General features: G+C 40.4%; 1 protein-coding gene across 2 annotated transcripts in view; it reads left to right on the forward strand.

Moving 5' to 3' along the window:
• The window catches only part of tbc1d22a (TBC1 domain family, member 22a), a 211,767-nt gene that overhangs the window by 76,392 nt on the left and 109,200 nt on the right, over window positions 1–26,175 (forward strand). For both annotated transcript variants that reach the window (XM_017697029.2, XM_017697028.2), the window contains exon 9: window positions 14,025–14,131. In XM_017697029.2, the coding sequence (XP_017552518.1) occupies window positions 14,025–14,131 (107 nt within the window). The remainder of the gene's footprint in view (window positions 1–14,024; window positions 14,132–26,175) is intronic.

A 26,175-nucleotide genomic window follows, 5' to 3' on the forward strand; every position in this document is an offset into this window, starting at 1 on the left:
AATGATTTCCCTCAAACTGCTGAGAACTGCAAATTAATTCCTTAATGGACTGATGTAGGCTCATATTTCACACTCTGGGAAACTTTCTCTTCTCCTCTCTGCCTATTAACTGTCCTCAGAGCTGCTGTCCTCACATAGCTGCTGTTGAGCTAGGAGCGAATGGAGTTGTCATGAACAGGTAAATGTGTCAGGAAAGGGAAAAAAAAGAAAAGCTTCCATGCAACAAATTGCTGTCCAGGCTGTTCTTTTTACACAGATTTAAAATGTCAAGTTTTGTTTGATATTTGCAGCGGCACTTTTAAAATGTGTCTTGCGGTGGTGTAGTTCTCGTCCTGGATGTGCAATGACTTTAACTTCTTGCTTCTTCTCGCCTCTCAGAATTTGTCTTTATATATATATTTGTTGAAGGAGAGCAACTAGATTAGAACAATCTTCTGGATTTCAATGAATATGTAAACTGTAACTTACTGTGGAAATCCAAACTGTGGGATTTGCTTGTTTTTAAAATTACTTCTAAATTATATATATTTTTCAGATTAAACATGACCGATCACACCTCCTAAAAGTTGAAGCCCAAATTAAGAGGCTTCTACTCAAGCTGCATGCACACGTAGTAAAACAGAAGTGCTCTTTTATGTATATATGTAACAGAACACCTATACATATTATTCAGAATAAATGGCAGAAGTGACTGTTTGCACACCTTCACAAACCTGTATGCTAGAGTTTGAGCATCGCTGGTTAAATTACATGTACATTCTCCTAGAGGTGTCCAAGAGAAATCTGGAACCACGCTTTGCTCTTTAAATGAGCTCAAACGATCAACTGCTTTTTCTGTTTTAATGATATATTGTGTTTTAAAAGCAGAAACACACATATTACAAATTTTACCAAAATGACATATCGTGATGCATATCTTGTAAAAATTCATGATGTTATGTGTTTGCTGTATTGCCCACCCTTTGTTCAAAATTAGCAAAGACTCTCGTGGCAGATAGACATTGTTGACTAGACGTTATTTTGGACTGGCTTGTGTCCCTCTTGGCTCTTCTGCAACAGTGAGAGAGCCTGACTCTTGGAGAGTGGGAGCACTCTATTCCTTCCTTGCTGCGGGCGTTTTATTCATTACCTCCAGATGATGATCTCCATAAATCACAGATGGATCCGTACCTTCCGTTTCACGCAATGCCACTCTTACATCGTAATTACGCTCCCAGCTCTCATTATTCTGCCGTGTTAGGACGACAAGTTTGCCAAGTCGACTCCCATATTAATTATCCGCGCTTTCAATTACACCTCTGCGGAATCTGCTCGCTACTCATTAGCCAGCGCTCAGCGCAAACTCATGTGACTCCTCTTAATCGAACACTGCTGGTCATGTTGCTCACCTCTGTTGAGTAATAGTGTGAGTGCGAGTGTGAGTGCGAGTGTGTAAGTGCAAGTATGAGTACCTTCTTTGGGGCACGTGGGGTGATGGTTTAAGGCCAAGTCCAAGCCTGTCCAGTCTTCTCCTTCTCCTCCCCGTGGCCTGGCAAACGGAGGGCATATGGCATGGCAGGGCCATGTGGTGTGGGACGTCAGAACCAGTGCCAGGACCTCACAGCTGGCTGTGCCGGCCTGCCAGGGGGAGCTTGTCTGTTAGACCCTGCACACAGGAAGCGGCCGCAGGCCAACAGGAAGCAACGGTGGGAGTCTGGCTCCAGATGGAGGGCTCTGCTCGAGACTGCCGAATGGTACAGTTTGCCCGTATGGACGTCCTTTCTTTTCTTATATCCCTTTCTGTTTTGTTTCTTCGAGGAAAACATTTGACCACATTCTTGAAAGCGAAACTAGCCAAGAAGGTACTTTGAGCGAACTGAAGTAAGGCTACTGATCAAAGCATATTTTATCCTACATTATTACTGAATTTTAATAATGTATTTACTTGTAACATATTTAGAACATTTGTGTGGTTTTAATTTACCAAATACAATCATCAACAGGCGGGGCTAATCTGCTGTGTGCCCAATAAACAGTGAATTCAAAACAGGCTGTTCTTTTTACTTTAGTTTCCATGTATGGACTGTATGGACTGAGCAGTAAATGCTAAATTTTAAGTTTTACAGTTTATATACAACATAAAAAAAATTAGGAAAAAATAGTTTTACATGATATGGGTCTGGATCAGTATTGTTCCAGATATTTCTGAAAGCCTTACATATACAGTACTGTGCAAAAGTCTTGGGCACTTTGCTTAAGCACATTGCTTCAAATCATTTGTCTTGGCAGTGTTGTGAAAACACCTTAAATCATTAGAATAAATAAACATAAATAAAAAGTAAGATTTTTTTTTTGTTTTAAAAAAGTAAATGTCTAGTAGTTAAAAGTAGATATCCAGTGAGTTACTCTGCAGAAGAAAGTTTGGTTCCAGATGCCTCCTGGACACAGATTACTTAAATTCCTTTCCTAGCAATTTTGAGTTTCCCTAGAGTGACTGTGGCGATGGGGATTACGGCTTTTGCCATATGTTTTTTGCATTGTTAGTGGTTTTTGCGCAAATTTGTACATGTTTTGCTGAGGACGGCATGGCATTAAGAGCTTGATGAGACCAGAATGTAGGTCTGGAGTTAATAATTGTGGGGTGCATAGCCAGCGCGTATATTTGACGAGGGCTGTGTGTACATACCTTTTTGCGAGAAAGAGGCCACTGGCAGCATGTTCTAATTAACACACAGCAGAAGAGTAGCGCACCTCAGCGAATCCCCAGGGCCAGGCCAGGTGTCCCAGTGGAGCCCCGCAGCTCAAACGAGCTGTCCTCAAACCGCCAGCAGCCTCGCCTCCTCCAATTATGCCTCACCAGACATACGGCTGTGCTGCGTCCAAAGTTTATGCGCCCTCCATCGCTCATGTGGCTTGTACTGCAGTTTGTAGCTCTGTGCCAAGACCACGTTCAGCTTCTTTGTATCAGTACTGTGCGGCAGTACCTGTAGCATACTTGACATCTAGGGTCAGAGAGCAGAGGTTTGCCCTACGGCGCAGATTTAATCCAAGCTGTGCCTTGAACCAAACTCCTGGGGAACTGAACGGGGAGTTGTTCAGTCATTCGCATACTGATTCTCTTTGGCATCTATGTGGTGGTACAGCCGTTGAGTGGTCAGCGCTCTCATCCATTGCCAATTGAATGTTGGTTTATAGTGGTCAGCTCAGATGGGACACAAATAGGTTCTGTGTGCAAAATGAAATGTCCAAGGGTTTTGGCATTAATTGAAGCATACCCTACGAACTGCATTGAGTTGATAAGAAAGGACAAAAGTACACATTGAATTTAAGCTTCAGGATGGTTTTCACCACTGTTTTAACGATGGCTATGACAGAAATCAAGCACTGTTTGTGTTTTAGGGCACCATTACATATGTTGGGCATTTTTGTCTTAGTGTATGAATCCTATAATGGAATTTCTGAGTCATTTTGAGGGACAAATTTATAATATATTATATACTATAATCTGTACTCCCAAAGTGCAGTCACAACTCTGGTAAAAACCCTGTAGATCCCTGCAACAGCTGAAAATGTTCTAGGGCTGTCAGAATAAAATTGGGCTTTAGGTTATTAATTGAATTCAAAGAAAAAATCCACGCAGAAAACATCCATTTGAATATTTAAAGCCTCTGTTGGGATTTGTAGTATATTTTAGCCCAATTAGTTTCCAACATTCTCACAACTGACGACTACTAAACAGAGGAAAAAACATTCCATTGCTGACCCTAAACAAACAACTATTTATTTTGGCTTTAATGCAAACTATATGGGGATATTTGAAACATTCACCACATTTATAGCAGCTCTGAGCAATGCGATATGTTTACTTTATAAACAGAATGATGCAAAAAGCCATAAAATGCATTCTCATGTGAGATCACCGAATGATGTGCTTGAAACAGTGGAGTCTTCTAACTAGCCAACATATCATATGTGGATGCTTTGTCGTGCAGTAAGCTAATGAACACTTAATATTTATAAGTTAGTGAAGCTGTGTGGCTAAGACTCTGAACAGACAATTACTGACTTATCAAAGATTTATACAGATTTATCATATGATAGTATGACATCATATCATCATATCATATAGTATTTAATAGTCAATAAATAACAAATGTGGTTATTCAGAGATTCTTTACTAAAGGCAATGGACCTCATTCACTAACTATTAAGAAGAAATTTCTTCTTAAAGCCCACTTATGCAGTTTTCGCAAAGATTCTGACATTCACCAATGTTTTCTTGTTTGGGATTTGTTCTTACGTAAGAACAGAATCTACACACAATCTAAAGCACAAGAACACCTAGTGAATCTGAAGCACACTTTTTCTTAGGATCTTTCTCAAGAAGTAATTTAAGAAAAAACTTAAGTAAGGAAGATATTGGTAAATGGGGCCCTTTTGGGTTTTTTAGAATGAGTTCTGTGTAGAACCATTTCATGCTTAAATGGTTCTTTGCATGATGAAATGGTTTGTCAGACTGATGGAGAATGTATTGTATATGGTTCTCTATAGAACGTTTTTGAAAATGGTATATATGTATATATATATATATATATATATATATATATATATATATATTGTATATTGTATAGTGTGTATATATATATATATATATATATATATATATATATATATATATATATATATATATATACTACTCAAAAAAATAAAGGGAACACTCAAATAACACATCCTAGATCTGAATGAATGAAATATTCTCATTGAATACTTGTGCTGACTACAAAATCACACAAAAATCATCAATGAAAATCAAATTTATTAACCAATGGAGGCCTGGATTTGGAGTCACACACAAAATTAAAGTGGAAAAACACACTACAGGCTGATCCATCTTTGATATGATGTCCTTAAAACAAGTCAAAATGAGGCTCAGTATTGTGTGTGGCCTCCACGTGCCTGTATGACCTCCCTACAACGCCTGGGCATGCTCCTGATGAGGTGGAGGATGGTCTCCTGAGGGATCTCCTCCCTGACCTGGACTCCAGCATCCGCCAACTCCTGGACAGTCTGTGGTGCAACACGGTGTTGGTGGATGGAGCGAGACATGATGTGCCAGATGTACTCAATCGGATTCAGGTCTGGGGAACGGGCGGGCCAGTCCATAGCTTCAATGCCTTCATCTTGCAGGAACTGCTGACACACTTCAGTCACATGAGGTCTAGCATTGTCTTGCATTAGGAGGAACACAGGGCATATGGTCTCACAAGGGGTCTGAGGATCTCATCTCGGTAACTAATGGCAGTCAGGCTACCTCTGGCGAGCACATGAAGTGTGCCCTCCAAAGAAATGCCACCCCACACCATTACTGACCCAGGTACGAACCGGTCATGCTGAAGGATGTTGCAGGCAGCAGATCGCTCTCAACGGCGTCTCCAGACTCTGTCACGTCTGTCACATGTGCTCAGTGTGAACCTGCTTTCATCTGTGAAGAGCACAGGGCGCCAGTTGCGAATTTGCCAATCCTGGTGTTCTCTGGCAAATGACAAGCATCCTGCACGGTGTTGAGCTGTGAGCACAACCCCCATCTGTGGATGTGGGGCCCTCATACCATCCTCATGGAGTTTGTGCAGACACATGCACATTTGTGGCCTGCTGGAGGTCATTTTGCAGAGCTCTGGCAGTGCTCCTCCTGTTCCTCCTTGCGCAAAGGCGGAGTTAGCAGTCCTGCTGCTGGGTTGTTGCCCTCCTGCGGCCTCCTCCATGTCTCCTGGTGTACTGGCCTGTCTCCTGGTAGCGCCTCCAGCCTCTGGACACTACGCTGACAGACACAGCAAACCTTCTTGCCACAGCTCGCATTGATGTGCCATCCTGGATGAGCTGCACTACCTGAGCCACTTGTGTGGGTTGTAGAGTCCGTCTCATGCTACCACGAGTGTGAAAGCACCACCAACATTCAAAAGTGACCAAAACATCAGCCAGAAAGCAGAAAGGTACTGAGAAGTGGTCTGTGATCCCCACCTGCAGAACCACTCCTTTATTGAGTGTCTTGCTAATTGCCAATGATTTCCACCTGTTGTCTATTCCATTTACACAACAGCTGTGAAATTGATTGTCAATCAGTGTTGCTTCCTAAGTGGACAGTTTGATTTCACAGAAGTTTGATTTACTTGGAGTTATATTGTGTTGTTTAAGTGTTCCCTTTATTTTTTTGAGCAGAGTGTGTATGTATGTATATATATATATATATATATATATATATATATACACAAACACACACACACACACACACACACATGTGTGTATGTATCAATCAGTCACCATAAATGGTTCACAAAGAACCATTTGTCATTTTTGCATCCTGTGTGTAAAATGCTAATTGTTGGGATATAAGCTTCCATTACTTGTTATCTACCGTATTTTCCGGATTATACGTCGCTCCGGAGTATAAGTCGCACCAGCCAAAAAAATGCACAGTAAAGAAAAAAAAACATATATACGTCGCACCGGAGTATAAGTCGCATTTTGGGGGGTGGGGGGGTGGGGGAGATTTAATAAAATCCAAGTTAACGTAACATGAACAGTTATTCAGATAACAATGACAAACTATAACAAAGAACATGCTAACAAGTTTATCAAACCATTTTTATCAAAGTTTATATCACTCCAAATCATCAAATCCATTGAACTCTTCATCCTCAGTGTCACTTATGAACAACTCCGCTAACTCTGGAGGTGGACGAAGCGCCGCTTCCTCTTCTTCGTCGCTTTTGTCAGACTCGTCGTCAGTTACATTTGCAATTATTCCAGCCTTTCTGAATCACAGCAGGATGCTTTCGGTTTTCACGGAAGCCCATGCTTTGCTGATCCATTCAATGACTTCCGAGAACGTAGCGTGGCGCAGTCTCCCGGTTGCCGTGAAGTCCGTATTTTCCGGACTATAAGTCGCTCCGGAGTATAAGTCGCACCCCTGGCCAAACTATGAAAAAAAGTGCGACTTATAATCCGGAAAATACGGTACATAAACCTTGTGGTTTCAATAAAAACTAAAGAAACAAGCCTGTCTTGGCTGATTAACTATATTTGGAATAAGGGGACAATTGTGTAAATTTAATATAAACATAAAGCAGCTCTGTAAAATTAAAAACAATGACCCAAATGTGTTTAATGCTTCTGCTTACTGCTGCCTGCTGCTTATCATATAGCAAAACCACTGAATGATGACTAGAAGATTAATGCAATCATTGACCAAGAATTAAATGTGTGATGTAGTTGAGTTTTGTTCTGACACTTTTTAAAGTACTGTGTCCATGTCCACTTGTTTTTGTTATGGCTTTATCTTCTCTATGGGGCAGGCATAGAAAAGTGCATTGAATGAGTTTTGTGGTGGGACACCTGCATGTGCTCACTGTGTGATTGTGACTGTAAGAGTAATGTAATGTGTGAGATGAATGTAGGTGAGTCAGTATGTATTATGTGAGGTCTCTCTCTATCTCTGTTGTGTTTCTGGCCCCTGTGCTCTTTATATGTACCGACTGTGTCACCTTGCCCCCATACTGCTGATGCGTCTCTATGGGCAACCACTTGCTCCCATCATGATGCATTCGGACAGATGGCACGATGGTGACCTCACAGCGACGAGGCGTTGGACACCAAAAGAGCTTGTTTGTGTATGTACACGTGTTGGCCTTGGTTGTCCCTGCCTGTGTGTTTTGTCATTTTGTGTGAACAATATTGGGCTGATTATTTCAGCACTATTTTGGAAACCTGATCTGCTTCCTTTTGTTAGCCGCTCTTGCCCAGCCTGAGAACATCAGTCATTTCTCTGTAATATAAGTGCTATTAGAGAGAGATATGTTAGGTGAAAGACTGAAGTTTTAGCACAGGGCTGTCCAGTCTTACCCGCAAAGAGCCAGTGCATCTGCACAGTTTCATTCCAAACAAATAGGAACTCACTTGATTCCACTTGTTTAATCAGTTGGTCTCAGTCTTCAAACAGTTGCTCATATCCTCCTGCTTTATTGGAATGAAAACCTGCAGGTGTGCCAGCCCTTTGCGGTTGAGATTGGACACCCTGCTGTAGCAGCAGCGTTTTTGTTCCCAGGTTTTTACTACCATTATGTTGCAGATCTCCAGCTTACCACAGGAGGTGCTGTTGGTTTATGCTGAAAGCCCAGCTCCTCTTTGTGTGTCCTTGTTTTGTGATGAGTAAGAGAGCTGCTAAGGGACATTGGACCGTTAGAGCGTTCTCCCGACTGAAGAGATTAACAATGCCTTACTGCAGCCCTAACACACACACATTCACACACAAGCCAATACACCCCAGCTCGCCCTCTTACCACTGGCATGAATCTAGAGCTGAAGGCAGCAACAAAGAGACTGCATGTCTTTGGAAAGTGAGTCAGGCGCATCTCCTGGAGGATGACCTTTTCTCTGAGGACTGTAGAACTGTCGGCCTCTCTTGTTGCAGAGGCAGGCAAAGGTCCAGCTCTGCTCAGCAAAGTTAGAAGAGCCTCGCGCTGGATTCCTGCAGAGGGCGAAGGCCAGGTGCCTTTCATCCTTCTATAACACTGCACCTAGTGCATTGTTTACAAAAGTGCTCTATAATGCTGTATAACAGTGGTTCCTCAGTCCTAGTTTTGGAGTACCACTGTGCTGCGTATTTAATTAGGTTACAGTGATTAGTTGACTAATCAATTAGTCATCAACAATGTTGAATGTAGGGGGAAATACATCAGTCTGACATTTACAAAACCACTGTATAATGCTCTAAGAGTGGTTCTCAGTTTAAGTTTATAGGGCTGCAACTATCTCACAATGTCGATTAGTCATTAACAATATTGATTATGGAAAAAAGTACACTCATTGTTTATAAAGGGCTCTATATGAATGGTATTCAATCTTGGAGTGATCCTGCCCTGCATATTTTAGTTGCTTAGGTGTTACAGAGGCTGCTCCCATAACAATGGTTCTTAATCGTGGTCCTGAACTACCCTATTTTCCCTATTTTCCTTGTTCTAATGCTCCTGATTCAACTCATCAGCTAATTCAGTAGGTCATCTTGAGTTGAGCTGCGTCTGTTAAAGGAAGGGATATACCAAACCATGCAGGACACTGGACCTGGATTGAGAACCTTGCTCTGTTCGTGTGAAAGACTCACCTGCAATGTCCTTTTCAATGAATTTATTCATTCTTTTTAGATAAGGTCTGATAGGCGTTGGTTAATCTGAACAGTTCTGATTAAGATTAATCTTCGATTAAGTTCACTTAGTTTCCTTTCCTTTATCTTTTTCTTTTGAATATGTATATTCATTTGAAACCTCCTTATTCATTATTACGTAACTCTTATTATTTTGTTATGTTTTGAGTCTTGGTTCCTCTTAAAGTCTCTTCCTCATGCTCTTTGTGAGGTTTTTCTTGCCATTGTTGCCCACGGCCTGCTTATTATAAGCCTGGACTCTTTGGCCAGGACTATTTCTGTAAAGCGGCTTTGTGACAGTAGCAGTTGTAAAAAGCGCTATACAATTTTTTTGGACTGAATTGAATTGAGTACCTGCAGCATACTGCCGGAAGCATAGGGGCAGTTTGCTTTCTGTTGCTTCTTTTTACTGAATGACACCTTGTCCGTGATGAAAGCAAAGTGTGACAAAATGGGAGAAGCTATAAGGGTTTGGTTAGTCATTGTTTTATTGAACAAGTGATTTATCAAATAACTTAGTGCTAGTAGTGTAGTATATCTTCATAAGAAATTTATTATAGAAATGTTATGAATTATAGAAGTAATATATAGTCGCAGTCATGAGTAATTTGGTGTGTTTCCATCTTTGACTCACCTTGACGAATTCACAAGCATTTCCTGAGGGAAATATGCAAGGTAGGGGCCAGAACAGGGATCCACTGGTATAGTGCCTGGGATGTGCTTTTTGAGACTATGGTCCTGGGACTGCTGGCAGTGCAAGTGCTTCTGCTATATGCCTTCAAGCCCTGTCAGAGCCTCAAGCTTCCGCTGCCGTTGCCAAGGAGACAGCGGAGTACTGGCAGCCCCTTCCATAATGTGTGTGTGTGTGTGTGTGTGTGTGCATGTGTGTGTGTGTGTGCGTGCATGTGTGTGTGTGTGCGTCTGTCTCTGTGTGGGAGAAGTTCTTAGATCTCCTCTCCGCCTCTGCTTTACCTGAGTAACCTGTCAGCTGCTGCAGGCTGCAGTTTGAGTCGTCTCCAGCAGATAGGAAGTGAGCAGGAGGCACAGCTCTGCTAATTGCGTAAATCGCCCTCCACTGATTTTAATGCCTCTGATAGTCAGCTGTGTCAAAGCTGTTGCACACCTTCATTTTTTTTCTCCCTCTTTTTCTGACCCATCTGTGATTTGGCTTTGTGGAAAAAACACCTTAGCTGAGTGTTGGAAAAGCGTTAGTGTTTGACACCTTGTCGTTTTGTTGTGTGAACAACGTCACAAGTAATGACAGCATCCAATTTGCAAATTTACATTTCCTGTAATCTGGTGAAAGTGGAATTTAAATACTGGTTGCGAAGGGCCCGTTTTTAACCCTGTTTAGCTTACTGTGCTTTCTGAGAATCTTCTTTGCTAGTTGAGCTTGTAAGAAGTCCTATGAACAAAGCATTGCAGTAGTCAGGTTGAGAAAAAAAAACAAAAGCATGGATCAGTTCCTTAGCATCTTGCAGACAGAGATAGGCTCAAACCCATTATATTAATTTCCTTAAATGGTTACAAACGGTTTTGGTAATATTATGATCAGAGTCTAGAGTTACAGCAGGATTCCCAACTTCAGTTTTTATATGTAGAGCCAGATTTCTAAGTCTTTCATACACATTTTCCTCTTTGCTTCACTACTAATTATAGTCATGTTTGTCTTCTCTTCATTAAATTGCTATTCATCCAGCTAGCAATTCTGGATGGTGATATTACCAGTTTGGCTGTGTAGTCACATCGTCTGGAGCTACAGATATATTTAGTTAGGAGTCATCAGCATAACTATGAAAATTGATGCTATGCTTCTTAATAATCTGATGATTTGGCAACATATACAAAGAAGACAGAAGTGGACCAAGTACAGAGCCCTGTGGTACACCACAGATACTATTTTGCTTACCTGAGATATGTTCACCTATGCTTACAAAATATTGTGTTCCAGTTAAATATGAAGAGAACCAGTTCCAGAAAAACCAACCTTGTTCTCAAAACACAGCATTCTGTGGTCTATGGAATCAAATGCCGCTAATCCAGAAGCATAAGTACTAAATCATCACCCGTATCAGCGTTTATTCTCAAATCGTTCACTACCTTCACTAATGCTGTTTGTGCTGTGATCTGCTAGACTGGACTTTTCATGGATAATCTGTTAATTTAAGAAGTCGTTAAGCTGTAAGAAGACTACTTTTTCAATTATTTTGCTTTAAAAATGGAAGTTTAGAGATTGGTCTGTAATTGCTAACAACTGAGAGATCAAGGTTGCGTTTCTTCAGTAGTGGTCTGACAGTTGCTGTTTTATGTGTATCTGGAAAAGTGCCAGTTTCAATTTACAGTGTCCAGCACACTTGGACAAAGGCTGTCCGATACTTCTTTTAAAAATGCTGTTGGAATAGGATCTATAACACAGGTAGAGGAATTTGGCAGCGTGACAACTTTTTGAAGTTCTGTCTCATTAATCTTTTTAAAACTATTCAGAGTGTTTTGCTGTTGAATCAAAGTAGAGTCTACTATTGAAGTTCGAAAAAGGTGGGATTTTTTTTGTATTAATAAATAATGCAAAATCATTACATTTTAATGTTGAAACCTTAATGAGACAATCATAGTTTAATTTAGGATTTAACAGGTGATCAGTTATTGAAAATAAAATGAGTTATTTCCATTGTCATTAAAAGGTTTTGGGTGGTATTTCTGTCTCTGTTTGAACTGCATTATCATACAAATTAATATATTTTAAAATAATTTTACTTACATTTAAAATTGCTGACCATATCATGCACTGTTGCTTAGTAAGCTAAACAACTGTTCTTTAGTTGGGTCAGCAGTTTTAACTTTAAGCTAAGATCTGTTTTTTTTTTTTTTTTTTTTTTTTTTTGCAGTTTAAAGATCAAATTACCTTGCAGCCCTTTAGCTACAAAGCTTATGTAGCTAACACGTTTAAACCCTCCAATTAACATTATGCTAGCTGCATGACCCTGTTATCACATGCTTGTCTCAAATGGTGCTGAGCTGTTCAGTAGTCAGTGTCTTCCTTTTGTGGTTTCTGACAGTGTGACATACTGTTATCTGTAAAGGTGAGGTGGAATTTGCTGATATAGGAATTCTGGACCATTCTGTGATATTTATCCTTTTCATTTGCGTATCAATACTAATGCAGATATATCCATATTTATAAAATTCAGAAAGGTCACGATGCAGAATTTTTTTATGATACATGATATGCATTTAACACGTGCTATTAATGTCACATTTGAAAACTAAAAAAAATTTTGAATACAATATTTTTCAACATTTTATGCACTTCACTGCACTGAACCCAATGACACAGGACTAAATAAGATCTCTTTACAATTTAACGTGCAGTTGGTCAGTGTTCTTTAAGTACTGACAACATCCATGATAACAAAAATAATCACGATAACAATAAAATACTGTCATATTGGCCACCAAGTCTCAAATGTCTGTCCTAAGACTAGGCTTAGGGTTAGTGCTCAAGGCTGTTATAGTGTGAGGAATTGCCAAGTGTTTGAATATATTGCAATGTACCTATGAAGGTGGACAATTTAAATGTCAGAAAACACACTATCCATTGTTTTCTTTTACTGTGTAATCTGTGTCTTTACTAGTTCTAATATGTTGTCTGGCTTTAGAACATTCTATGCCAGCGTGATGTGGTTCTACGAAAGTTGTTTTTAAAAAAAAAAGAAACTTTTGTAAAACCCAGCCTGTTAACAATAGTAGGCTACTGTAAGTGCAGCATACTGGCTAACTTGGCACACAGTTTATAGTCTGTAAAAGTTCAGTGCTCAAGCAGTTCTTATTTTCCTGCCACCGTACTCCACCTCACCACAATACCATTGTCAATCATTGAGTGCATTTACATGCACTTAATAATCCGATAACTGCAGAAAATCAGATTTTGTCAGTAATCCGATCAGGGTATTTATATGCACTTAAGATGGTCTCAGTGCCACTTCTGAAAATTTTTGTTGTCATCTCACTGGAACGATGCTGGCTGTTTCCGGTACTGTGGTCGGTTTACACACATGCACATGCACAGACTGAGAAATTCTAAAGAAACGATAAATAATTGTTCAACCTATATCATTATTGTTTCATTTTCAATAATCAACAATTCCAATTTCATTAGGCTGGTTTATCATTCTAGTTGAAGAATTGTATGCATAAGGACAGAAATAGGCAATTGGTTTGGCTAGATAGGCCTACAGAAAAATGAAGAGTACAGCTAAAGCTGGTGGTGTTCTCGCACACTTTGTGCGAACACTGTCAAAGCAAAAAGCTATTTGTTCTATGGTCTCTGAGCAAAAGTGTGACGCATGGCCTTGTGAGAAAAGCACAAGATTGTGCGAATTATAGAGAGGGATGTCGCGGATGCTGATGGATTTCAAGAGCAGAGCCAGTGGGCTCTAAATATGGCTCAGGAAATCAGATTCAGAACTGGAACTATCTGTTTAATACATGCTGTTTTGATGGACTGTGTCCTTGATTTTAGGCTTGTTGGTTATGAATAATGACCACTAATGGCTGTCAGGTATCATACAAAAGAATTTGCCATAACTTATAGCCCTGGATCCAATCTTAAGACCTCTGATTTAGTGAAGGCCTTCAGAACCATTTGAATACAGGTTGGGCCTCCCAGCTTTACAGTATGCTTTCCACACTGTTGCACTCTGAAGTGGTAAGACCATATGTTACCCTGATGTACATCTAATCACTATTTCTCTTCTGTTCTCTCCCATTATTTCTTTCAATCTCTTTCCTTTTTTTCATCCTTTCTTATTCTTTTCCTCTTCCTCCTCTGTTGTTCCTGCTCTTTTTGCAGAGGAAGAGGTGGAAAATTTCGATGTTTCCAGCTTGCAGGAGGAGGTGCTGCGGAACATCGAGGCTGACAGCTTCTGGTGCATGAGCAAGCTGCTGGACGGCATTCAGGTAAATTGATTTCCTTTTCGCCTGGCGCAGGGGCCTGCTTAAATTCACACTGTGTGTGTGAATGCGCGTGCAGAGGAACCCACCGCAGAGAGAGAAGCGTGTGCGTGTTCCTGTAAAGAGCGTAAGTGTTTTTGTGTGTGTGTCCTACATTCTTACAGCAACAGCACAGTGAGAGTCCCAGACAGGATAGTGTTCCATCCCTGTCTCTCTTTCTCTTGCTCCTTCTCGCTCTCGTACTCCGTTTCTTTGTTGTTTTTCTCTTTCTCTTATTGTCTGTTTTTCTTTTCTCTTTCTTGCTGGCTCTTCCTCCCTCCCTCTCTCTTTTACCAACTCTCTACCTCTCTTTCCATCTTCACTCTCTCTTTCTCCATCCTTCTATGCCTCCTTCCTTTTCTCCCTCTCTCATTTTCTTTTTATCCCCTCCCTCTTTCTTTCTATCCCTCTCCCTCCCTCCTTCATCTGCTCGCTCTTGTTCACTTTCTTACCCTTCCATCCTCTCTCCCTCCCACATTCTCTGTCTCATGCTCTCACTTTCACTTGCTCTCTTGTCCATTTCTCTCTTTGTTTCCATTGCTTTTCCCTCCCTCTCTCACCTAGTCTTTCTCTCACTACCTATCGTTCTCCCTTTATCCTTCCCTGTCCCCTCTCACTTTCCCTCTCTCCCTTTCTCTATCACCCCTCACTTCTCTCTTCCTATTCCCCTTTCCCCTTTCTCTCTCCCTAACCCTCCTCTACCCCTTCTCTCTCTCTCTCTCTCTCTCTCTCTCTCTCTCTCTCTCTCTCTCTCACACTCCTCCCTCTCTCTCTCTCTTACCCTCCTTTCCCCTTCTCTCTCACTCTTACCCTCACTCCCCCACCTCTCTCTCTTTCACTCTCTCTCTCTCTCTCTCTGTCTCTCTCTCTAACCCTCCTTTCCCCTTCTCTCTCTCTCTCTCTCTCTCTCACCCTCACTCCTCCATCTCTCTCTCTCTCTCTCTCTCTCTCTCTCTCTCTCTCTCTCTCTCTCTAACCCTCCTCTCTCCCCCCTCTCTTCCTCACTCCTCTCTCTCTCTCTCTCTCTCTCTCTCTCTCGTTCTCTCTCCCTGTCTCTGTCTCCCCCTCTTTCTCCCTCTTTTTCGTACTCTGCACTCTCTCCAGGAATAAAACCGATGATGAATATTCTCACTCTGCACCGCAGGAACGAGCAACCTCCTTACCCAAAAGGCCTGGCAGTGCATGAATTGCCATGGGAACGTAGCATACCCCTCCCAATGTTGTCTTCTCTCCCTCTGTTTCTAATTGATTTAAAGGCTTGAAAACATCAATGCTGTTAAGGTTGGCATGATGCAGTGTGTAAAGCCCCAGACACACTCTAGTAAACGTGTATGTGTGTGTCACGCATACACATGCATGTAGGTGGTTAGCTGTTGGGGACTAGTTGTTGGCCCATTCTCAAATTTTCATCATTGTTACCCAGAAGGTACCAGGAAAAGTCCCATGTGGCCCACTTTGAGGGTTTTTGTCTGGTTGTTTTTTCCCCGTTGATGAAAGACTGTGTAATTACTCCTGGGTGTTTGAAGTGTTGGGGGAGAGAAATGGACTCCTTCTCTCACACACTCTCCTCTCCATGCTTCTCTCTCACACACTGAAAGAGAGAGAGCGAATCCAGATGACAGTCCCCCCCCCACCCCACACTTGGAGGTCATTTGTATTCTGCAAATCGCCTCTCTTCTCTGCCAGTAGATTAAAATGCACTCGGAGCCCCAGAACCTTTTGTGCTGTTTTGTCTCTAATTACTGCGGTAATTTGTGTGTACAAAGCGGATTCTCATAGGCGCTAATGATTTTCTCCACTCATTGTTTTCCTCACACCTTCACACACTCACCGCTAATGGCACGAAGCATTTGCTCGCAAGTTGTTAGAGTGTCGCCTGCACTGTATGCACGTTTCAGCACCTGCGTTCGCAAGTGTTATAGTTTTTTCCTGTGTGTCTATAGGCAAAAACCTCAGTAGTTGCTAAGACACATTCTCACGTTCTGAGCTGTAAAACAGTTCACTGAAATTAGAATATTTTGTGTATTTTATTTATATTCATTAAAAATATATACTGTGATATTCAACACTTGCAATATTGTTATTGTGGACACTTTAAAATATTGTCATGCCATTTTAATATAACAGAAGAGTACTTTCAGCGCTGTATTCGTCCGCCAGCCAGCCTTAAAAAATAGACCTGTTATACAGAGTGGTCACAGAGTTTTTTGTTTTTTTGACACAAATCCTTAAAATATGTAACGGCCAACACTTTATTGCTATTAAAAATGAAATACACTCACAGATCTTATTTTTAATCGCCATTTTTACACTGCTTTTATGAAAGGTTCGATTGTGGTTGCAGTGCTCCAAATAATCCTTTTGGCACCTGTATTTTCAAGACTGTAAGTAAAAGTGATCTAGTGTACCCCATGAAGTACATGAGCAAACTCAATTAATAGATAATCAGCTTTTATGAGATGTTTATTCTTTGTTTTTTTTCAAGCTGAAAGATATATATATATATATATATATATATATATATATATATATATATATATATATATATATATATATGTATGTGTGTGTGTGTGTGTGTATATGTGTATATATATATATATATATATATATATATCCATATATATATATATGGATACACCCAAATAAAATGGGAATGGTTGGTGATATTAACTTCCTGTTTGTGGCACATTAGTGTTTGGGAGGGGGAAAACTTTTCAAGATGGGTGGTGACCATGGTGGCCATTTTGAAGTCGGCCATTTGGGATCCAACTTTAGTTTTTTCAATGGGAAGAGGGTCATGTGACACATGTTGAATGGCCCCCAAGGTTTCCTGATCTGACCCCCTGATACGAGATGTGCAGCACCTGAAACTACAGATACTGGAAGCCTGTGCCAGCATTTCTTCTGCGGTGTTGCTATCAGTGTGTGAAGAGTGGGAGAAGAGGGTTGCATTGACAATCCAACACAATGGGCAGCACTTTGAACACATTTTATAAGTGGTCAGAAACTTGTACTCATATATAATAACTCATGAAAGAATTTTTTCTTGTGAAATTCTCAATAAGTTTGATGTGTCACATGACCCTCTTCCCATTGAAAAAACTAAAGTTGGATCCAAAATGGCCGACTTCAGAATGGCCACCATGGTCACCACCCATCTTGAAAAATTTTCCCCCTCCCAGATACTAAAGTGCCACAAACCAGAAGTTAAAATCACCAACCATTCCCATTTTATTTGGGTGTATATATATATATTGTACTGCCAGTATAATATACCATCCATGTCCTAATAAAAGCACGTTTTTAACTGTACAGAAGAAGGCAAATTGGTTTTAACTTGAATATAAGTTAATCAGATTTCATTACAGGTCATTTCTGTTTATCTGTTCACCATAAAATGCTCACAGAATATAAAGAGCAGCCAGCATTTTCAAATGATGTTAAAAAAACAAACAAACAAAAAAAAAACTAAGAACAGGAAATAACGGAGGTGCAAAATGATCTTGTTTGTTTGGTGGTAGTGTGGGTCTTTAAGTATGTTTTTGTGTTTGTCTGTGTGTGTCTGCATGTGTCAGAGCTGACCGATCCATTAGATATGGCAGGTCGAATCCATCTGTATTCTTGGCCCTTAGGTGAGGAAATGAGAAATATGTGTTAAGCTAGGCAGCTCACTATAACGGTATTATCTGAGATGTCCGTCCCTGAGGCCAGGGCACCAGACGAAAGAGCCTGTGTTTGTGTGTGCGTGTGGCAATGTGCAGCATTGCAACGTCATTCTTTTTTTCACTTCCTACATGGAACTTTGCATATGCAAAAAAATGAAATTCACACAATGTTCTCCCTTAACCCTGATGTAGTTGGTCAGCCAAGAACTGCTGGTGTCTTTTTTTTTTGCACTGGAACTATGACGCTAATGTAGCTAACAAGTAATGGAGGCTTATATCCTACAGATTAGGACCATTCAAACTGTAGAGATGTGCGTTGTGACTAATTTTGATATTGAAGCATTTGCCACAGTTAATGATCAGATACACGGTTAACTGCAAGGAAGGAAAAAAACATGAGAAACTGTAAAATACTTAAGCTGAAACAGATGTAGGATTCCTCTTTTAGGTGATGGTACTGATGTTAAGGGGCTAAACAAAAGTAGACATTTAAAAGAATACCTTTGAAAATATTTTATTATCTATAACCAGCCAGAGGAAAATAGGTATTGTGTTGGATTAGTAACGGCAGCTGCCTCTTCAGATGAGTAGTTCTAAAGAGGCTGTCTCTTCAGAACTGCAGCTAACTGGTAGAACACTGATGAGAAGTCATCTTACAGAAGGTATTTCTCCTCAGTGGATGATGTGACAGCATGTTAATTTGTCATAGAAATTTTTTCCACTGTTTCTGTTTCTGAATCTAGCTAACGTCAGTCCAAGTTGCTAGTCTAGCAATAGACATGCTACATCGGCCTTCTCAGTCTTGTCCTTAACAGTGATTGGCAGCGCTCTCTCATTAAGGCATTTGTGTTTTAGAGTAGCAAAGTGTAATAAACATACTTACTCACATTTAACTGTTCTGTTAAAAAGTAAAGGTTTGTATGTTTTCTCTGTGTTCTTGTGCTGAGCATTTAAATGGCGATGTAGGTATTAAAATGCTGGCACCTTGAACGGTTAACGGAGTACTTGATCGTGCACATCCTCACAAACTGCATACTTTTGTGGTTACGTTTGTGATAATTTAGGCATGCAATTTATATGGCACTAATTTGAAAGTATAAACTTACGTTAGCCACCTTAGCCTGTTTTTGGGCTACATTTGAGCTAAAGGATGAAACTGTGTAATTTTTTTTTTTTTGCCAAACTTTTGCTTTGAGCCTTTCTCAGTATGGCAGGCACTTGCACTCTGACCCCCAATCCTTCCTTCTCCTTCTCCTTGTTAAAGTTGTTTCCTCAAAGACAGGCGTAAACTCCAGCATTTACAGATTTTAACCCTGCTCTCCAGAGTGTGCCCTCAGAGTTCTCAGTCAGGGAGAAATTAGACAGCAGGCACTCCTGTGCTTCGACACTGCGGGCAGGTGTGGGAGGGCTCCAGCTGCTGGAGAGAGTGTTGACTGACAGCCTCATACCTGCTCTGAAGCTGCTGAAGCAGAGAGTGCTCGGCTGCCTGAACAACAGCCCGTCAGAGCCCTCGCTTCTGATTAACGCAGGAGATCAGAACAGGCGCAAGAGCAGAGGCCCAGGAGGAACCCCTCTGACTCCTGCCTGTAGCTGGAGCAGAGAGTGAGAACGACCCCTTCTCAGTCAGCCTGTACCTGCAGCACTGGTATATGAATTGTGTATTCCCTTTGCATGTTATGTGGTAAACAACGGCAGAAGAAGGTATGTGTTTTAGGGTCTGGCTGATATGAACATTTTCTCACTGATACTGATTTTAAGGAAAATTATTTTTCAGAATATCAGCTAAAGCAGTTTCGACATGGCTCTACACAGTAATTTGTTTTACTTTATTAAAACCACCTACATTAAATATCTCATGAATCTCATTATTTATTTCATGTTTGGAGCCCTTTTACAGCTCTCAAAAAGGGTTACATCACTCTGCGGTGGGTTTTTCAACTCCAGTCCTAAATAAAAATACGCTTATAGACAGTTATACACAGTGAGCATCATTATGTCAGCAGTTTTATTCTTTCACTGTATATCATTTACATGGATATTCTCTTACTACTATTTAAACAATTACTCTCAGAACATAGTGTGTTTAGTGGTAAATGTGTAGTTGTTTGGGCTATTAAAGTCATAAAATCATGTTAATTACGCCTTATCACAATAAATTAGCACTTTTTTTTAAACACTGCATTTTCATAGTTTGATCCTTTAAACCACATGTCATGCTTCAGTCCTCAAGGGCCAGAACACTGCAGTCTTGTTCATTAAACACCTGATGCAGCTAATCAGCAAGGGCTTCATGAACTGAATTCAGAGCGTTAAATGAGGATAAATGCTAATCTTTGCAGCACTTTGGCCCAAAAGGTCCCCAATTTGACATGACTGCTTTAAATCATCCTTAGTACACCGATTGAAGCCCAGCTCGCACTGTATGTTGCTGTGATTAAATCTGCGATTGTAGCTCTTTTCTGTAAATACAGCTTTTAAATAACTTTAAGCAATACCTTCTGAACCTTAAGGCCCAATCCCATTTCTTCTTTTTACCCCTACCCCTTGTTTTCACATGTCACCCTAACCCCTTAAAACTTAGTTACAAGGGGTAGTAGTTGAAATCTTGTCCTACGAACTGGGACACCCCATTAAAACAAAACAAACAAAAAAAAGAAAATTGCTTCATTAACAGGCTACTAGTGCTTCCCTGTAAGCGACCCAGCCCGTCTTCAGTGATAGAAGAGGAGGGGAACGTTCAGCGACCTCAGTGCTGGGCTTTAGCTAAATTTAGGGCATCGTATGCTTTCATAGAGGGAGTATACGACAGTTATTTATCACCCACCACTAATTCTTTGGTGATATGAAACTGAAGTCAGCTATTCACCAGCTTCTTGTTCAGATTTTCTCGTTCCGTCTTAAATGGTGCAGCAGTTACATACTGGCGCGTCAGGCATACTGCCGGACTGTTTAAGGCGGAATGGGAAAGTTAGCTAGCAAGCTACTGAGACATTAGCATGCTATTAGCGTTTTTTTGTGCTTGTTATGAAGAAAACGACCATAATACATTGAAACGACATTAAATTAAGATAATACAATGGTTATCATAATTTTTGACTGAGAAAATACTTTGTGGGTTTCTTTGGTCACTCGTGATCTTGCCATTTTTTTTTCTCATAACAGTCTGTTTGGAGTGAGCCTCTGAAAAATCTCTGTTTGGAGGGCCATATAGCCCTAACACTTTGCCATACCCCTCTATCTCAGCAAAAATTAGGACACCCTTACACTAGACATGAACACTGAAAACAGGGCTAAGGGCTAAGTGGTAGGGGCAAAGGGTGAAATGGGATTTGGCCTAAGTGGACTACACTGCAAAGCACTCATCAGCAAAACAGAAAAGTTCAGTTCACTTTGAGAACCTCCGTTGTGACAATACTGGATACAGAAGAATACAGTCCTTATTTAGAACTTGCAGCCACAGATGGTTTGACTGGACAAAATTTGAAACCTGCATTCACTCTTTTAAAATCATGTGATTTTCATATTCAGGTTCAAATATTACTGAATTACTGAAAGTGATGAAAAACGTTATATTGAAGAATACATAGCAGGCAAATGAAAGGCAAATAATATAATCACATAATTAATCATGATTTATTATTTCATTTATGTTATAAACTGTAATGAAAGGTTAGGTCAAAGTCATGATTTACAGTAATACAATTTTATATGACCAAAACACATGAAGATTCTGAAGTGCTTTAGTTATACATCACTGCACTGATAGAGGTATAGCTGATGATGAAAAAGTGGAACCATAATTTTGGTTATGTTAGTTGGGTCCTGGTAAGTGTGTGTACACTAACAGCTGTGTTAGTAGTGGTAGGTGGCAGTGTGTTAGTGTTAAGAACAAAAGTTTGTTGGAACAAAATTTATATGTAGCATGGCAAATTGGCTAAGATTATTAGTTTTTGAATTGAAGATGAAAAGGGCTTGCCTATGATTGTGTCCACTATTTTCCAAATTCCTTTCAGAAATCCCTGTAAAGGTGCATTCAAGTAAGATTATACAGTGGGGTAAAAAAGTATTTAATCAGCCACTGATTGTGCATGTTCTTCTGCTTAGAAAGATGAAAGAGGTCTGTAATTTTCATCATAGGTACACTTCAACTATGAGAGACAAAATGAGAAAAAAAAATCCAGGAAATCACATTGCAGGATTTTTAAAGAATTTATTTGTAAATTATGGTAGAAAATAATTATTTGGTCACCCGCAAACAAGAAAGATTTCTGGCTCTCACAGACCTTTAACTTCTTCTTTAAGAAGCTCTTCTGTCCTCCACTCGTTACCTGTATTAATGGCACCTGTTTGACCTCGTTGTCTGTATAAAAGACACCTGTCCACAGCCTCAAACAGTCAGACTCCAGACTCAACCATGGCCAAGACCAAAGAGCTGTCGAAGGACACCAGGAAGAAAATTGTAGACCTGCACCAGGCTGGGAAGAGTGAATCTACAATAGGCAAGCAGGTTGGTGTGAATAAATCAACTGTGGAAGCAATTGTAAGAAAATGGAAGACATACAAGACCATTGATAATCTCCCTCGATCTGGGGCCCCACGCAAGACCTCATCCTGTGGGGTCAAAATGATCATGAGAACGGTGAGCAAAAATCCCAGAACTACACGGAGGGACCTGATGAATGACCTGCAGAGAGCTGGGACCAAAGTAACAAAGGCTACCCTCAGTAACACACTACGCTTAGAGGGACTCAAATCCTGCAGTGCCAGGCGTGTCCCCCTGCTTAAGCCAGTACATGTCCAGGCCCATCTGAAGTTTGCCAGAGAGCATATGGATGATCCAGAAGAGGATTGGGAGAATATCATGTGGTCAAAATGGAACTTTTTGGTAAAACTCAACTCGTCGTTTTTGGAGGAAGTAGAATGCTGAGTTGCATCCCAAGAACACCATACCTACTGTGAAGCATGGGCGTGGAAACATCAGGCTTTGGAGCTGTTTTTCTGCAAAGGGGACAGGACGACTGATCCGTGTTAAGGGAAGAATGAACGGGGCCATGTATCATGAGATTTTAAGCCAAAACCTCCTTCCATCAGTGAGAGCATTGAAGATGGAATGTGGCTGGGTCTTCCAGCATGACCATGATCCCAAGCACACCGCTGGGGCAACGAAGGAATGGCTCTGTAAAAAGCATTTCAAGGTCCTGGAGTGGCCTAGCCAGTCCCCAGACCTCAACCCCATAGAAAATTTGTGGAGGGAGTTGAAAGTCCATGTTGCCCAGCGACAGCCCCAAAACATCACTGCTCTAGAGGAGATCTGCAGGAGGAATGGGTCAAAATACCAGCTACAGTGTGTGCAAACCTAGTGAAGACTTGCAGGAAACGTTTGACCTCTGTCATTGCCAACAAAGGTTATGTTACAAAGTATTGAGCTGAACTTTTGATATTGACCAAATAATTATTTTCCACCATAATTTACAAATACATTCTTTAAAAATCCTGCAGTATGATTTCCTGGATTTTTTTTTTCTCATATTGTCTCTCATAGTTGAAGTGTACCTATGATGAAAATTACAGACCTCTCTCGTCTTTCTAAGTAGGAGAACTTGCACAATCAGTGGCTGACTAAATACTTTTTTGCTCCACTGTACATCCCAAAGAAAAGGCTTAGAGGCCTTGGCATAACATCTTGCATGTTCTCTGGCCTTGCCCTCCTCCGCCTTACTTTAAATCAACTCAGAGTCCATATTACAGCCCACATTACCAATCCATGACTCAGTGTGCAACATTTTTGAAGTTTGCTTTAAATAATAAACCAAGCAGGTCAAGAAGATACAGTCAAGCACACCATGTAAGTCTTAAAACCTTTGAGGAATTCAGTACAGTTTTGTCCAAAAAATAGTCACTCTGTTCTGTGAAATGTTAATTACATGGCATGCAGCTTGTAATCATCAGCATTTTGTTGAGTTAAGGTAATCATTGGAAACCACTTTACATGTAAAATGTGTTTAAGACATAAACAGAGTAATTCCTATTACGCCAAAGAGGGCAAGTGTAATTACAGCTCATGTAAGTGATATCATCTTAGCTTTGCTTTGTTCCTGAACTTGTGAAACAGTTTTCTTTTTAAATGAAGGACACAGAACTGTTTTTATTTAAGCTTGACTGAAGTTAGTTTGCCCCGTTGCGGAAGAGCTGTTACATGTAAGCTTAATGAATTACTTGTATAGATTTGAGCTTTCCTGCAGGCAGATGTTTTATGAATCTTGGCCTTGAGTAAAGGAGATTTCGCATGAGTTTCATTTCATTATTTACAGCTTTTAGCTCTCAGCCCTTTAGATTCATCCTTGAGTAATTAGATAGAGCTTTGCATCTTGATTTTTAGGTCATGTGAGTATGTTTTCCTTACTTTCAGAGCATATCAATTTTATTTAATTGTCCTAAAATTGATGTTCCTGTATGGGAGGCAAATCCTGCCAAAAAGGACACGAAAATGAAAACAATAAAATGTAAATGCAAACCTCTTTTTGCCTTTTCTTTTTCCAACCATCTGCGCAAACGTCCTGCCAAAATTGAAAATGAAATGAAATACCTTCATTTGCACTTTCATTTTTCATATGAGCACGAGCCGTTTGTGACAAAAATAAAAATAAATTGAAAACACCTATTTGTCATTTCATTTCAGTCTTTATTCTGTTTTTTTGCGGCCAAATCCAAAATGACAAAGCTAACAGACAAAAGAAAACACAAACTTCACATTGGCTTTAGCTTTTCTTCATGAAACACAGAATACATGTCAAAACTAAAATCAAAATGCAAAGTTTCTTTTTCATAGTGATCGGCTGCAAATCTGACATAATTAAAATGCAAAGTGGATAATTCAACAGCAAAGTGACGGTTCGCGATTCCATTTTCTTCGTTGGCGCGCTTTAAGTGTCAGAATGAAAAGGAAAATGAAAACAAACATCAGCCCCACCTGCTGGAGATTCACTTCTCATTTCCAGTTTTTAATTTCTTTTTCTAACTGACCAACATGCAAATATATGTTAATTAGCACTAGGCGGGGCATTTTAGTTTTGACACGTTCATGTGAAGGGTCTTGTTTTCCTTATTTTCAGAGCATATCATTTTTGTTTGTGTCCTAAAATTGATCTTTCTGTAGCTTGTAGAATTGCTTATTATGTGTATGGCTGTCGTCTCAGAGGCTGTTTTAATGTTGAGTAATGTTAAGCACGTCCACTGACAGGTGATGCTCAGTTGGTGACAGCTGGGCTCAAGGGAGGATGCCACTTGTAATTACAGCACCTTGCCCTTCTGCCTGACTCCGCTCCAGGTTACCACTTAGACTCTTGCTGCCATGCAAAACTGACAACATAGATCACTTTTCCTCCACTTCAGTGTTGATTCTTAAAACAATACTTCGGTAATATACTTTACAGTTTTTCTCCTCACTTCGAATGGAATTGATTTGCAGAGACATATTTGGTGTTTGCATTACTGAAGTTTGCATCTTTAGTACTTAACAATTAACTGAAGTTCTGTTTGAGAGTGCTACCAATCAGTTACCATTGCGCAAACAGCATGCCTAAATCTTAGCACACTTGCCGCAAACTGTGCCAAGTAGTTTAAGGAGACGAAACCAAATGTAGTTGATTAACCAAGAAATGTTTGGTGGTGAAATTTTACTTTATTAGTGTAGCACTGGAACTTGTGACAGAAGGATAACAGCAAGAGTGAAAGGGAAGGTTTACAAGACAGTAGTGCGCCCTGCTATGATGTATGGTTTGGAGACTGTGGCTCTGTCTAAAAGACAGGAGGCTGAGCTGGAGGTGGCGGAGATGAAGATGCTGAGATTTTCGTTGGGAGTGACAAGGATGGACAAGATTAGAAATGAGCAGATCAGAGGGACGGTGAAGGTGGAGCAGTTTGGAGATAAAGCCAAAGAGGCCAGGTTGAGATGGTTTGGACATGTGTTGAGGAGAAATAGTGGATATATTGGGCAAAGAATGTTGGAGATGGAGCTGCCGGGTAGAAGGAGAAGAGGTAGACCTCAGAGAAGGTTTATGGATGTAGTGAAGGTGGACATGGAGATGGTTGGTGTGAAAGTAGAGGAGGCAGTGGATAGGGCAAGATGGAGGCAGATGATCCGCTGTGGCAACCCCTAAAGGGAGCAGCCGAAAGACGAAGAAGAAGAAGAGTTTAGCACTGGAACTACTAACTTAATGTTTTATAACAAACACTAGAAGTCAAAATTCACTTAAATCTTTGCTGTAAATACATCCTCAAAGCTTCTCTCAAGTCATGAAACCGCATGAAACTAGTATCCCTGACTCCCGTTCACATGCACATATC

Source organism: Pygocentrus nattereri, chromosome 1 (assembly GCF_015220715.1).
Source record: "Pygocentrus nattereri isolate fPygNat1 chromosome 1, fPygNat1.pri, whole genome shotgun sequence".
In the NCBI taxonomy this organism is placed as follows: Eukaryota; Metazoa; Chordata; class Actinopteri; order Characiformes; family Serrasalmidae; genus Pygocentrus; species Pygocentrus nattereri.